At 35.0% G+C, this 15,318-nt stretch overlaps 2 protein-coding genes across 3 annotated transcripts in view; one reads left to right on the top strand and one right to left on the bottom strand.

Annotated features, from left to right (window-relative positions):
- Window positions 1-3,885: 3,885 nt before the first annotated feature.
- On the bottom strand, window positions 3,886-6,961 carry LOC119609560 (lysine--tRNA ligase). Of its 2 annotated transcripts, none has more exons than XM_037964395.1 (6): window positions 6,396-6,949; window positions 6,031-6,333; window positions 5,741-5,966; window positions 5,535-5,675; window positions 4,306-5,253; window positions 3,886-4,242 (listed from the first exon to the last, which is right to left on the bottom strand). In XM_037964395.1, the coding sequence occupies exons 1-6, from the start codon at window positions 6,524-6,526 to the stop codon at window positions 4,153-4,155; spliced, it is 1,839 nt and encodes a 612-aa protein (XP_037820323.1). In that variant the 5' UTR covers window positions 6,527-6,949; the 3' UTR covers window positions 3,886-4,152. The 2 variants fall into 2 exon arrangements, with proteins under 2 accessions (XP_037820323.1, XP_037820324.1); XM_037964396.1 differs by having other exon boundaries at window positions 3,984-4,242; window positions 6,807-6,961.
- A 386-nt stretch (window positions 6,962-7,347) lies between these two features.
- The window catches only part of LOC119609558 (E3 ubiquitin-protein ligase HECW2), a 44,572-nt gene continuing 36,601 nt past the window's right edge, over window positions 7,348-15,318 (top strand). The window contains exons 1-4 of the mRNA XM_037964392.1: window positions 7,348-7,427; window positions 7,502-8,814; window positions 9,030-11,815; window positions 12,905-13,071. Coding sequence (XP_037820320.1) covers window positions 8,058-8,814; window positions 9,030-11,815; window positions 12,905-13,071 — 3,710 coding nt within the window. The 5' untranslated portion in view covers window positions 7,348-7,427; window positions 7,502-8,057. The remainder of the gene's footprint in view (window positions 7,428-7,501; window positions 8,815-9,029; window positions 11,816-12,904; window positions 13,072-15,318) is intronic.

Below are 15,318 nucleotides of genomic sequence, written 5' to 3'. Positions count from 1 at the left end.
TTTGACCAAAGCCCCCTTCAAAAATTTGACTTAAATGTCCACAATTTTATTCAACAATAAATGGCTTAAGTATATCTGAGGCAAGGTACAATTCAACTACAATGCTTTATTATGAAAACAAAATCACATTTCATTTTTGTAACAGGTGTAGGGTATTATATGGTCGGCCTGGCCCGACTATAATTTCTTACTTGTTAAGATTTTAATTTAATCTATGAAAAAGTTGAATAATCTAATAGTTTCCAGATATACAAAATTTTGTATTTAATTCATATGGGAAGTGCCAAGCCCCCCATTGAAAGTCCGCCCGTTATTTTCTAAATGTTCTTCAGTAAAATTTGATGATTCTAGCTCTAATAGTTTCTCAGATATACGAATTTTTCTATTTAATTCATATGGGAGCTCCAAGCCCCCCAGATGAAAGTCCGCCCTTTTTTCTCCAAAATGTTCAGATGAATATTAAAGTTATTCGTGCAAAATTTGAAGAATGTAGTTATATTAGTTTCCCAGATAAACGAATTTTTGTATTTAATTCATATGGGAGGTTCCGCTCCCCTCATTGGTAGTCCCCCAGTTTATTACCCAAAATGTTTACATGGATGTTAAAGTTCTTCCAGAACAACATCATTTAAAGGGATCACAAAGAGATTGAAAAATATTCCAAAAGTTTCACTTTGAAAACATTATTAGAATGTATGAAAACTCGCAACTCTAAAGACAGACTATTCCTATTTTAGCGGTAATTTATGATTAAAATAAGTAAGAAGTAAGAGTTATATTCGGCAAAGCAAATTTCGGAAGTGGTCCGATCATAAGATTAATAAGAACGTCAACGTGATTTTCGGATTAGGGACTTAAATGTGGAATTGGATCAATAATATATATAATTTAAAGTATTTTTTGTTAATTCTACCATAATTCTATCACAATGATAACTTTTGGAATGATGTATTAGCTATAAACTGATTTTCTGTAAGAGGGTTATATTGGCGGACCGATCCTCATAATTTTATTTTTCATAAATGTAGGTTTCGGTTCCTAAAAATGTTTATTTCGTCGACATCGACATTTGAAAGCCATTTATGTGCGTTTAAATCATTATCTGAAGAAGATTTCATTACATATTTTCGTTCCAACAAAAATTGTTTTATTATGGTATTATTAAGTACGTAGAAAACGTTAAAATCAATTATTGAAGGGGGCAGGGTCAATTATGGCCTATAGAGATTTCGATTGATATCGAGCCCTTTTTGCAAAATGGACGTAAGCGAGATAAATTTTCGTTCAATTAGGATACTGCGTGTTTAATTTTAAGTTTATATATTCAATATTTTAGAAAATTCAAAAAGTACCAGTTAAAGAACGAAAAATTACCAGAAATACTCCAGTTTAAATTTTCATTCACTCAAGTCCCTGATTGCTTAGTTTTATGTTTTTAGGTTCATTATAAAAGAAAACTCAAAAAGTACCTTTTGAAGAACGAAAAAGTACCAAAAAAGTCCACTTTTATAGATTCTCAAGTGCTTAATTACATGTTTCTAAGTTCTAAGTCAAAAAACAACATCGTATTGGGAGCCCGTTATTATGTATTCATATGTATAAGTTAATAAACCAAAAACAATGTTTTATAAAAAAGTACCAAAAAGTAGATACAATTTTCACCCCTTAAACGTCCGAATATCCAAAAAGTACTAAATTCATATTTTTATTTATTCGTCAAGTTATGAAGGATTCAAAAATATTTTTTGAATGTTCTCTGGTTTAAAAGATACATGGGGTGCAAAAGAAGTACCAAATTACAGTTTCTACCCGTTAATTCTCCAAAGGGGCCGAATTTGAAAAAAGTACCAGACACCTGTCCGCTTATTTTTTAAATGAACGACGATAAGCTTTAAACTGTTTTTGTATCTTTTATAGTTTAGGAGATATAAGGTTACCGAATTTACCCGTTTTTACCATTTTTAACACCCAAATCATTCGAATTTCCAAAAATCCCGTCTTAGTGGATCTATTTGGTGGGAGACCAACCTCTTGTCCAAATTTCAGCTCTTTAGCTAAAACCGTTTAGGCTCTACGATGATGAATCAGTCAGTCGGTCAGTCAGTCAGTAACGTTAGAATTTTATATATGTATGTATATAGATTTCGTGCATTGAATTATACTGTAAAAACATTGTAATGTTCGACTTGAATTCAAGTTGCGTTTCACTGGAGAATGCTATTGAATTAAAGTGTATTTCAACACTTGAAATTTGAATGTTTGACTGGAATTAAACTTGTTTTAAACTTTAACTCCAGCAAGAATGCTTATTTGGTATAGTGTGACAACTATAAGGGACCTAAAGTCGACATAAAGCCCACAATGGTTAGTACCAATATTTTGCCCAAACAACATCTACATACATACCTAGCCAGGTTATATCCTCTAGGTCCGTGAAGACATTCTCTACAAAGCTATAAATTTGTATAAAAGGCGGCTTAACAATTGTTTCTTGTAAATATTCGGCCACCATAGTGTTTGGAGACAACAAGAGCTTCACTGAAAGGCACACCAGACAGACATCGCGCTCTATTATGGGTGTATGGTAGTGATTCTGCTGAGATCAATGCTATAATAATAAGTATGTATCCCAAGGATACCCCCTGAATACGGCAATCAGCTTCCGTCCATTGCCTAGGTGACTAGGGAGGTATATAATTGCCACACTCTTGTGGGCATTCTTCCAGGAGGCCATCATGATGCCTCCTCTTTCTTGAAAAGAAAGACGTTCTTTATAGACAAATAAATAATTAATTAACAGTATTACTTACATTTTTTAATCTTCTAGATCCCACTAATATGCCAAATCTAGATTTCAATAAACACTTTTAAGTATTAAACGAAAACAAACCCCGCCTGGAAAAACATTTTCATCATAGTTATTAACAATTTAACTAAATTAAATCCAACGCTTGCTGTTTCTTTGCTCAATGACCCTCGGTATAGTAGTATAGCATACAATCTTATTATTAATTTCAATTGTTAGTAAAAAATTATTTTTTATTTAAAGAATATCTGTCATTTTAGATTTTTGCACACACACAACAACAGATTTTTTGTGGCAAATAAAAAATGCAGAAAACAGTTTGGCGCGAAAAATTCTGCTAGCAGAATTTCTTTTCGCAGTCGGCAGAATTGACATCAACTGCACTTCCAATTTGAAATACACATGTTCGATACCCTAGCCCTTTACGGTATGACATACCAGCAATGTAAAAAGGTGTAGCTCCGTTGACGTCAACGAAGCTGGTTTGAAGTCAAAGCAGCGACTCGAATTAGGCGCGAAAACACGAAAATATCTGAGGCGAATCATATACATCGAACGTTGATCAAAGTTCTACACCGGCCAAATTTCAATGAGCGGCTTATTATTAGATAAAAGAAAACTTGCTTAAATGAAAACAAATTAATTTTATATTGTAAAATTCCACAAATTTAGCGAAAGTATTCTGTAAATTGTACAAAATATGGCGAAATTTTCAAGCCGTATTAAGCTGAAAAATTTTCGGCGGCGGCGGCTTTGACATTTAGTTCGGCGGCTAGGCTTAGTCGGCTTAAGCCGAATCGGCGCAAGTCTCTGCTCGTGCTTCAGTTTTTCGTACAGCTGTTTAATTTTTCATGTTATATATCAAAGCTGAGTGCGTGTGAAAATCATAAACAATAATAATTGTTTAAAATTTGGCAGCACTTTTATGGAATGTTGCCAGAATTTTTAGAGAAACAAATTTGGCAAATTGTTTGTGTGCGTAGCGGTTGTGTGTAACAGTTAAGTTTAAAATAAAAAATGTAAAAGATGCCTGCTGGACAACTTTTTAACAATTTATGTTAAATAACAAATGAAAGTCGTTTTTCCTTGAATATATTCCCATATGTGTTATGGAAACACAATTTTATTGTTCATTTATGATTTGTTTTTCTTTTAAAAACTTACAAAAATGCAGTTATTTTTCCCGATTTAACATGATTTACTCATACTGAACAGAATAATTAACTTTGACAAATAAATTATAAAACTTATAGAGAGGGAGTAGGGGTAGAAACACTTTAAATAAATTATACATTTTAAGTAATTTCTAATAGTAACCAGCTAAAGTTTGTCTGTCAACAAAATATTTATTGTTTCTGTTCTTCTGCATTATTCAATTCCGCTGGATGGGCACGATTGGGATCGTCAGGTTTCATGGCGGGGAATAATAAAACTTCCTAAAATTTGAAAAAAAATTAATACAATTTACAATAAAAAATTAAAATTTCAGTAAAACTCACCTTAATATTATTGGCATCTGTTAGGAACATGGTTAATCTATCAATGCCCATACCCCAACCACCGGTAGGTGGCAAACCATATTCCAAAGCTGTACAGAAGTTTTCATCTACAAGTTGAGCTTCATCATCACCGGCTGCCTTATCACTGGCTTGTTGTTCGAAACGTTCCCTTTGTACCATGGGATCGTTTAATTCGGTATAGGCATTGCACACCTCTTTCTTCATAACGAACAGTTCAAAACGTTCGGTAAGACCAGGTTCACTGCGATGATATTTAGCCAAGGGTGACATAATTTGTGGATGTTCACAAATAAACGTGGGATTAATACAGGTCTCCTCAATAAATTCACCCACTAATTTGTCCAACAAACGTGCTGTAGTTCTGGGAGCAGGGCATTCAACATTATGTTTAATGCACAATTGTGACAAGAATTCATTGGTCTCCTTGGTATTTAACGTAGTGGCTGAAGGGAATTTTACATTCAATTTCTCTTCCAAGGTTTTAATCATGCTAACCCTTTTGAAAGGTGGTGTAAAATCGATTTCTTCTTCAGGTCCCTCGGGTCCTTCAGGATGATATTTGATTTTATAGGTACCGTGAATAGCCTTTACCATGCCCGATACCATTTGTTCGGTCATTTCGATAAGGTCGTGATAATCAGCATAAGCCATATAGAATTCGCATGTTGTGAATTCAGGATTGTGTGTCAAATCGATACCTTCATTACGGAATTGTCGGCCAATTTCGTAAACACGATCTAAACCACCGACAACCAACATTTTGTGATACAACTCAGGAGCAATACGCATATAGAGATCCATATTTAAGTCGTTGTGATGAGTAATGAATGGTTTGGCAGTAGCACCTCCAGCAATCATATTCATCATGGGTGTTTCTATTTCAAGGAAACCCATGCGATCTAAAAATTGACGTACGTAAGAAATGATCTGTAAGAGAATTGAAACAAGGGTGAAAATTTAGAATATATGCAGGAAAGTATGAACAGAAAAAAACTTCGAATATATGTAAGTAAATTTTCCATAGAAATGGAATTCCATTTCTAAAGTAAATAGACTGCAATCGAAGTATAATTCTATTCGAATCGAAGAAAATTTTCCTATAGAAAAGCGAAGTCAATTTTTCTATAGTAAGGAAGACAATTTTCCAAGAAAAAATGTTCTCGAAACGAAGTTAATGTTTTCACCGATTTTGTAATTGATAATCTCACCTTGGCACGAATTTGGAAAGTTTCACGAACTTTATTGTTCAAAATTAAATCCAAATAACGTTGACGGAAACGGGTCTCCTTATCCTTTAAGCCAAAATGCAAGTGAGGCAACATATGCAAACAGGGCGACAATAATTTGATCTAAAACAAAAAGTATAATACAAATAATAAAATCAAACTATTAAGGAAACAACATTTTTCCTTACCTCTTTAGGAACAACGGATAATTCACCCTTTTTAGTTTTAGCCGGAAAACCATTAATACCAATAATATCACCGCGTCTAATTTTACCAGTATCAACTTCAAAATCTTGTTCACTTTTATACAATTTGGCATTGGCCATAACTTGCAGCTTGACGCCTTCACCGCGTAAATCGTAGAAAATCAATTTAGCACCAGATTCACGTATGGCATGGACACGTCCGGCAATGCTAATTTTCAAATATAAAAATTATTATTTAAAAATAAAATGTCCGTAAGTATATAAAATCTTACCTTAATTGTTCATTTTCCAACATTTCACCTTCCTTAAGATTAGTATATTTATTAATATAGTTCTCTAAAGAAATACTGACATGGAACTTATGAGGATAGGGATCAGTTTCGGGAGATTTTTTCAATTCAGCCACAGCTGCTGTACGCAATTTGAAATATTCATTGGGGGAGATTTCCTCCTCGGAAGCAGCAGATTTCTTTTTACCCTCACCGCCAGCAGCGGGAGCAGTAGCCACTTTATTAGCTTCCTTTTCGGCCTTTTCTTTGGCTTTCTGTTCGGCCTTCAAGCGGCGTTTGAGTTCGCTAAAAAAACAAACACAACAAACAATAAATATTGGAAATTTTGTAATTATTTCTTAATTTACAGTTTTGTCTTTTTGCTGGGCTGTTGTAGACTAGCCGAGGTATGGAATAAAGTTGCAGCACTTTGTAAGACATGGCGTTTTACACTGGCAATCTGAGCAACTTTTGCACAACATTTCATCACACTCAACATGTTTGTTTTGTTTTTCTTTATTAAATCACTCGTTTTATTAATAATATGCCTAACTATTTTCTTTAAATTATAAGGAATTTTATAAAATATTAAACATTTTCTTATGCCGTCTAATAATTTTTAAAATTGCGTGTATGATTTCATCATAACCTCACATTTTTTGCTAATATTCTGGATTACCGACGACAACGACTCATTCAATTCTTTTTGACAACACGGCAGACAGTAGGACTTTTTATATGTTTTTAAGCACGTTTTTGTTGTTTTATCGATTACTTACTTTTTTGAGATTTGACCAGATTCTGCCATAGTTTATAAATTATCTATTAATATAGTTAAATGATTTATTTTTATAAAATAAATAAATCTTTAAGCGTCGTGTCCAACAGAAATATAAAACACAAACGTACACTCAAAAAATTTACAGTGAAATGTCAAAATTGTTGGCGCATGCTTTGGGGTAAAAGCTGCCAGATGTGTTGCTTTGGGGGAATAACAGTAGGGTGGTAATAATGCTACCAGAAAAAGACAAATAATTATAAAGAATGTAAGATAATTTGTTAACTAAATTTATCAAAATTTAAGTTTAGAAGATTAATCAATCTTATATATTTTTTTTTATAAAATTATAGAATTTTTAATTTTTTTTTTTTAACAAACAACTTCTGATTTTAACCCTTCTTCGCTTTTACAACCTGTTCATGATATGGCATCACATACAAATTTGGCAGCTTTGCAGCAGCAGCATAAAAACAACAAAAACAAAAATCTCTTTTTTCAGAGAAACTTTTAGCAAAATGTCAAATAGTGAAAATTTTTTCCTGGTGTTGAGTTGATAAAATTGCTAGAGTGTGAAAAATTTAAAATAATTATGGAAAAAATAAAGTTTTTTAAAGAAAAAGTAAAGAAAAACTTTAAATAAATATTACTATTTAACATTAACTAAAGAAATTATAAAAAAATATTATTTTTAAGGCAATTTATTTCAAAACAAAATGGGTCATACAAAGGCAATTAACAACCAGGAAATTAATTAAACTTTTAAATTAAATACTCATATAAAACAAAAATAGATTTGTTAAAAAAAGTGTTTTTTAAAAAATGCACAAATTATTAAAAGTTTTAGCATTAAATTTGCAAAAATTTGTATAGTTTTCAAAAAAGAAAAAAATATATAAAATCTAAAAAAATTAAGAGAGTCCTATGTAATTAGAGCATATTTAGAAAAATCTATAAATCAAAAGTAGAGCAAAAAGAAAAGTGGAGAAAAGTCAATCAAAGAATATAACGATCAAAACAAACAAATAAAAATAATGCAAAAATGTAAATAATAAATACATTAGAAATATTTAACAAAAAAAGTAATGTAATTATTTCAACTAAAATTATATAACAATAAAAAGCTTGTCATGAATATTTTAAATAAAACAAAGGGAGGAATTTTTACCATGAAAACATGTGTAATGCTATAGAAAAGGTTTGTTAACATTCAACTCATCTGGAGCAAATAGATAGTGAAAGGGAATTTAAAATGGCGGAGGGTGGTTTAAGCAATTGTAAACAATCTACTCTAACGCCGGCAACAAGTGGCGAATGTGGTGGTAACAACATAGAAATGAATAAAATCCATGAACAAAAGGAGTTTAACACTGACAGTAGCAACAGCGGCAGCAATTGTCTTACTACTTCTGCCACAGCTAAACAAATAACAACAACAACAAATAATGTAAACAATAGTAATCCAACCACCCTGAATAATAGCAATAACAATAACAACAATATTAGAATGAACTACGAAGATAATAATGATGACGAAGATGACGATGAGAGTAATCAAACATTTTATGAAGCTGCCGGTGAACCGGAACTAGTATTGACATTTGAAAAATCATTGAAAACAACAAATGACGTCACATCATCATCATCATCAGTAACTTTGCCGCCACCACCACCATTCTCTCTGTATGGTGTAAATAATGCAGATACTAATAATATTACTACTACTGCCAATGTGCAAAAACACCAACTACATTTGGATGAAAATTTTTTAAGTGTTCAAATGGATGAAAATGCTACTGCTGCTACTGGTACGTGTGGCGATGGTCTCAATGATTTGGATGAAGAAGAATGTGAAGGTGCTGTCGGTATCATTTCTTCCATAAAGGAGGCATTGAAAGATGAAGAAGAAAAGGAGTTGAAACTTTTGTATACGACACAAGATGATTTTATTCAAGTTGAGCAAGAAGTTGAGCAACAGCCTGTTGTGATGAGGCGAAAGCGAGATAAATGTAAGTATATTAAGAAATATCTAGACAATAGACTCGAATATAGTTAATACTAAAGACAAAACTATAGACTAGACCCTTGCATAATTAGACTAATTTTGCCAAGGACTAGACTGCAGACTAGACTAGACTAGACTATAGATTAGACTTAAAATAAAGTTAAATTTCAGTATATTTGCCCCAAGTTCAACTTCCATTTTTATTTTTCTTACTTTCAGCTCTTAAAGACTTTAATCACATAAATAAAGTAAACTACTCCAGTGCCGAGGAAGAACAAGCCCAAAAGCAAAGACAACAAACTCTACTAACTACAAAATCATGTGAAACTCCAGCTTCTACAACAACACTCTCACCTACAAATTCCTACAATGGAAGTATTGGTAGTGATGGTGGCGGAAGTGTAGGAGGAGGAGCTCGACGTAAATCATGGACTTTGTCGCCACAAAGTGGTACCTCCACACCCTTAAGCGGAGCTAAAAAGAAAGAAAAACGTTCTAGTGTAAAATCACCTGCTTCCTCCACGCCAACAGCGTCGACAGCCACCGATTCCTTTAACTTGTGGATAGCACGTGAATGTTATGAAACCGTACCGGCAGAAACGGTATTCGAAGTTGACGACACTACTCAAAGTATAGTTAGACCAGCCAGTTTTACTATAGATGAAGAGGCCGATGAAGAAGCGGCGGCAGTGGAAAGTTTATTGGGAGCGGCGGCAGCTTTACATGCCTCAGCTAGCGCTAATAAGGAGGCCCAAATACATAGAAGACAAAAACATTTGCGACAGCCACAGCATCGGCCTTTAGAAAGATCTTGGCCCCCTAGAGCTCTGGGCAGAGATTTTCGTTTACAGGGGGATGTATTCAAATTTGATATCTTAGACACTGATGATTCTTTGGAGGCAGCTTATGGTTCCTCCAATGGATTTGCTAGTAATTCTAACAGCTGCAATAATTCCCCTTTGTTTCTTTTGAATAGTGGCAATTCCTCCTCTAACTCTAGTCCTCAATATGAGTTAAACAATGCCACCCCTTCTTCGCCGGCCATGAAATTTAAACCTTTAATTAAGAAGAAAATTGGGCCAGATAGTTATATTAACACCATAACCACCAAAAAAGTGCCAGCTACGGAAACCTATGAATTTCCAGCATTCCCCACTAAAGAGACAACTTCCATTAATCAATTTCCACAAACTCCACCCAATACTTCCGCTGTATCTTTGAGACAACATAGGCCTCTCACTAGAACCCTTTCAAATGGTAAGGCGGGTTATGAAGAGCGTCAATCACAATCACCTAGTAGATTAATGTTGTCTCCCAAACGCCACCGTAGCCCACCATCAGGTTGCTCTACACGCAGTGCTTCACCTTTGGATTTTCAATTATCACCAGAAGCCCAGGTATTGGGACAAACACAACAGGTGTGCTCAACAACAAATGCTATTGCCGCGGCCACACCTTTAATACACAACCGACCACAACAACGTTTGCTAAAACGTGTAGGCGGGGTGGGGGCAGGTGCTAATGCTGCCAATTTAATATGTCCTCCAACACCAACCCACCATGCTCGACGTCATGCCCGCATGCAGGCTGCTGCAGCTGCTAATATGGCCATCACTAATAATAACCTAGATGACACATATATTGGCTCTAGTCCAAGGGGTAGTGGGGGTGGAGCTGAAGCTTTAGGTGGTGGTGCTGCTGCTGTACATACTAGTCATTTAGATTATAATTATTTATCTGCAAGAACACCACCTTCGTCACCAGCCTTTCAAGGTTCTGCTAGCATGCGTAACGAGGAACGTGTACGTACTGCTGATATTGTGCAATTGGCAGGAAGCTCTGCCGCTGCGCATCCTCATCTAGAGGGTGTAGAAAATGAGGACGATGAGGATGACAATGCTACTGATGATATGGGTGTGGTGCATATAACCAGCACCCGTTTACCCTCTATACCCGAAAGGGGAGCTGCTGGTGGACTTTTGCGCACAAGCGCTATTTTTTCAGCCGAAGCTGATCCTGCTAATGTACAAGTTGCTGCTGAACCTTTACCCCCCGCCTGGGAAGCTAGAATGGATAGTCATGGACGCATTTTTTATATAGATCACACTACCAGAACTACATCCTGGCAAAGACCAGGTTCTAACGGCTCTGGTTCACTCAATGGTCCCGGTGGTCGAGAGCAACACCATCGCCAACAGCTAGATCGCAGATACCAGTCTATACGTCGTACTATAACCAATGAAAATCGTTCAAATGCTATTGCTGCCGTCACTAATAATACCGCCTCCAACGTCAACGACTCGTCAGCTCAACAGACCTCGCAATCTTTAACACTCCATCAACACCACAATAATAACCCAAATGCTTCAGCTCAATCCGCTTTTAACTTTCAACATGTCAATCTCTCGGTACACCCAGCTGTTCTAATGTTATGCCGTCCGGATTTTTATTCCATGCTTCATACCAACGAAGATGCATTAGCCATATACAATCGTAATGCTGCCTTAAAACATATGGTTATACGTATACGTCGTGATCCTTCGTGTTTTCAACGTTATCAATACAATAAAGATTTAGTTGCTCTTGTCAATTCGTTTGCTCAACTAAATCGTGATTTACCCTCGTGTTGGGAGACGAAACTCGATCAGTCGGGTAAACAATTCTTCATAGATCACAATAATCGCCAGACTTCATTTATGGATCCACGCTTGCCACTAGAGTGTCCACGCATAATACGCCATCGTCATCAACAGCAACCTTACGATTCAATCGATGGCAATTGCATGTCATCGGGTAATCCTCCCTTGCCACCGCCCCGTCCCATATCGACGACATCAACCTCATCAGCAGTCTCAACAAATCGTCAAAGTCAATTTATGCAAAATGATAATATGCCACATTATACATCATCCTCATCGTCGTCAGCTTATAATAATGGTCCCAGTTCTTCGAGTGTTTCAGCTAATAATGGTTATAATGAGGTTCCTGTTGCCTACAATGAAAAGGTGAGTGTGTGCTTTAATTTTAATGGTAAAACAATTGCATATATTTACATTCTGAAGTGAAAGTTAAATTCCTTTCTGCTTTTGTTACTAAAGAAGAAAAGGACTGTCTATTCTTCGAATTAAATTATTTAAACAGATCTTATAGGACTTTTTATAGTAGTGTCGAAGGTTTAAATCTTCGCCCTAAAGAGAGCGAATTGATAAACATAGACGACAGGTAGGGTGGCGTGTCAGAAACAAATATTTTATTGTTGAAACGGAATAACTCAGTGCGCTAGATCTAGTATACCAGGAAAATAATCTTAAACTATCCGCGGCGATTATGGGATACTGTTGCATCTGATACTAGTAACTTCAGAGAACAACTTTGGTTGATGTTTGATGATATAATGACCGGAATGTCGCTGGAAAACACCTAAAGTATATTCAATTGTACCGACAAAGAGTATCCTGTATCCAAATCTAATATTTAGGGTGACTCGTTACTTGACTTTCCAACAGGAATTGTCTAGTCAACAAAACATTACGTTGTCTGGACGACAGTCTTATCATATAGAAGATATTTCACATTCGTCGCCTTCGCACATTCGGTTGCGATTCACAGCTTAATCTCTCTGCCAAAAAGAATTCGAATATAGCCTCAGAATTTATCCATCACATCGTGTTCTAAAGTCTAAAAATATGTCACTTTTGGCTCCTTTTGAGCTGCAGTAACTATTCTAGATTAAGGCATTGATACATTGGATATTTCTTAGATTGGAAGGCGAATATAAACATACGAGAATCTTTGATACGAAATTCCCCAGTCATATTAGATTGTCTGTCTTCTCTGCATCAACTCAGTTTCAACTGAAAGCTTTTCCGAAATCTATCTTTTTAATTTTATCTTTTATATACAGTATCATACAATGTATGAACTTTTCTTATTTTGAATGAAATGGTTTGGGAAAACAGTAGAAATGTTCGCTTGAATAATATTTATTAAAAAATTCTTCCTAGATATGAATTTTTTTCTTTCCTTTTAGTTTAATAACAAATCTGTTTTAATCTATAGTAATTATATGGTTTATATTACTCCTTTTTTTCTAGGTTATTGCATTTTTAAGACAACCCAATATCATAGAGATTTTACGTGAACGTCAAGGTCAAAATAATGTTTCACGATCGTTAAGGGAAAAAATAAATATTTTAAGAGTTGAAGGTGTACCAGCTTTGGAAAGATTGGCGCATGATTTACAGCTAACAATGTTATTAAGGTAAGTGATTAAAAAATGTATAATATAATAACATGTTAAGTTATCCTTACGCAGTTAAATGCCAAACTGAAATATTTTTCTATAAATTTCTAAATAATAAAATATGTATATAATTGAGTTATTTATTCATATTTATCCATATAAATAAAAAGCAAAAGATTTGAGCGTGTGAATAGTAACAAATAGTTTAAAATTATTGTAATAAATGTTAATTTATTTTGACAAATACTACACCCATTTTATGGTTAAAGGTGTCATATAAGTTTCATTTGAATCGATTAAATTCATATAAATATTTTTTTCTATAAAGTGCTAATTAAGTAAAAAAATGTATTAGTGGGAGTGTCGCGAAGATGAGAGGTCAACTCAGGTATAAAAAAGCAATAAATGTATTTTGCAAAGTGAAAATAATATTGCATTCTATAACATAAACTAGTATAAAGTTTTCTTTAAATTTCTATATTTTATGTACAAAATCGTATATATTTTTTTCTTGAATCAGCACTCAGGGGACGAACCCTACTCATGCAGTGCATTGTGCCGGAACTAGGAAAATAGGTCGTGGGAGGGAGGATAGAGGGAGTAGCGTTTGTGAACATTTGACTTAAATCTTTTCACATTGAAAGTTGCGGGGAATACTTCTACAGGACGTTTGTTCATCATGTCCATTATAGTATCGATAGAATAGTGAAATATACCCCACGTTGCGTCGGTGCTCCAGTGATTCAATAGAGTTGGATACCCTACTGTCACCGATAAGTACCTCTCTTGTACGTGGTCTAGTAGCTCCAAAATAGTCTTCAAGGCTTCGGCCCATACAAGAGAGTTTTATTCCATTTTCGCTCTAATATACGTTGGGTAAGAAGATCAGTTGGAGTGATGTATGTCTTACACCGTTTTAAAAAACCGAGACATTTGAATGCTTCTTTTGACACTTCAAAAATGTGTTTAGTATATCGGACATCGTACTATATTTTCCTTAATATTTACACCACCCATAAATAAAGATGCACCAACATTATCTGCCATACGGCGTTAAAATCGACAAGGCGTGATCGAGCGATTCATTAATATTGCACCTTATTGCCCCAATTTCTAGAGGGCTTGATCTATAATTGAATTAATAATAATGGCAGATATTGCTGTCATCGGCAAAAGTGTAGATATAGTTGGAAGTTTGACATAGAAGGTCATTGATGAAAATAAGAAATAGGATAGGGGAAATAAGGGAGCCATGTGGTTCCCCTGGAATTAATCTTGAACTCGTTTTATGAGATCCCATCTATAACAATCGTATAAGTGCGATCTCTGAGAAATCGAGTGAAGTTATTACCGACGCCAAATGCCATCAGTTTTTTTACAAGTGCACCATGCCATACTCTATCAAATGCCTTGGAAATATCTAGAGCCTTGACACGATTTCTCCTAATGAAATGCCAGAAGGTCTCTACGAAAGCCGTACTGACGGTCGTTAAGTAAATTGTTAGTCTCTAGATATTTGACAAGATGGAAATTAACCATAATTTTCATAAAATTGGAAAGTGCAGAACAGATTGCAATTGGGCGATAATTTTCAGGGTTGTTAGCCTCTCCCTTTTTAGGAATTGGCGTGATATTAGCAATCTTCCAGCATGTAGGAAATTTACCGGCATGGTGTGGGATGCTGAAAAGATTACCTAATGGGCGAGCTAGTGTCGAAGAGCACTGCTTCAAGACCAGTGCCGCTATGCCATCAAGTCCAGGAGACTTATTTATGCTGAGATCCGCTAAAACCGTTTTAATGCCACGCGCTCGAATGAATATATTAGGCATAGTTACTGATACCTTTTCGAGCTCGGGCATCTCCGGCAAGCAAAAATTATTTACGAATAACTCAGGTGAATGTTTGATTGGAATTGAAGAACTAGCATTATTCTTTACACATTTTACGAACGACCAAAAGGATTTGTTACCTCTAGGAAGCAGCAAGAACCTTAGCACAAAGGCGCTGCTCGTCTGGAACTTTTTCGCGTCTAAGCACTCTGGCACACGAATACCTCGCCTTTTTGCGCAGCGTGTCAGTTTGGTCGTTTTTATTATTACGCCAAATTCTGAAAGCTTCCTCTCTGTATCTGATTGTACTTCCGATTAAACCGATTAAACCTTTGCCTATTTCTAATCGACGATTTTTTTTAAGGAATGAATGTTTTTATTCCCAAAAATTTTCGCCATGGCATTGACATTATCGTCTAGGAAACAATGTTTTTA

This window comes from Lucilia sericata, unplaced genomic scaffold, assembly GCF_015586225.1.
Source record: "Lucilia sericata isolate MDLA Ls3-8-SP2 unplaced genomic scaffold, ASM1558622v1 Contig001005F_arrow, whole genome shotgun sequence".
Classification (NCBI taxonomy): domain Eukaryota; kingdom Metazoa; phylum Arthropoda; class Insecta; order Diptera; family Calliphoridae; genus Lucilia; species Lucilia sericata.
This window is presented reverse-complemented; position numbering and strand designations above follow the sequence as displayed.

Bases quoted from the DNA above. Each gene is read 5' to 3' on its own strand.
- LOC119609560 (XM_037964395.1), bottom strand. From the start codon at position 6,526: ATGTTGAGTGTGATGAAATGTTGTGCAAAAGTTGCTCAGATTGCCAGT. The intron at 5,967-6,030 runs GTAAGATTTTAT...TTTGAAAATTAG, and splicing joins TTGGAAAATGAACAATTAAG to CATTGCCGGACGTGTCCATG. The intron at 5,676-5,740 runs GTAAGGAAAAAT...TTTTTGTTTTAG, and splicing joins TATCCGTTGTTCCTAAAGAG to ATCAAATTATTGTCGCCCTG.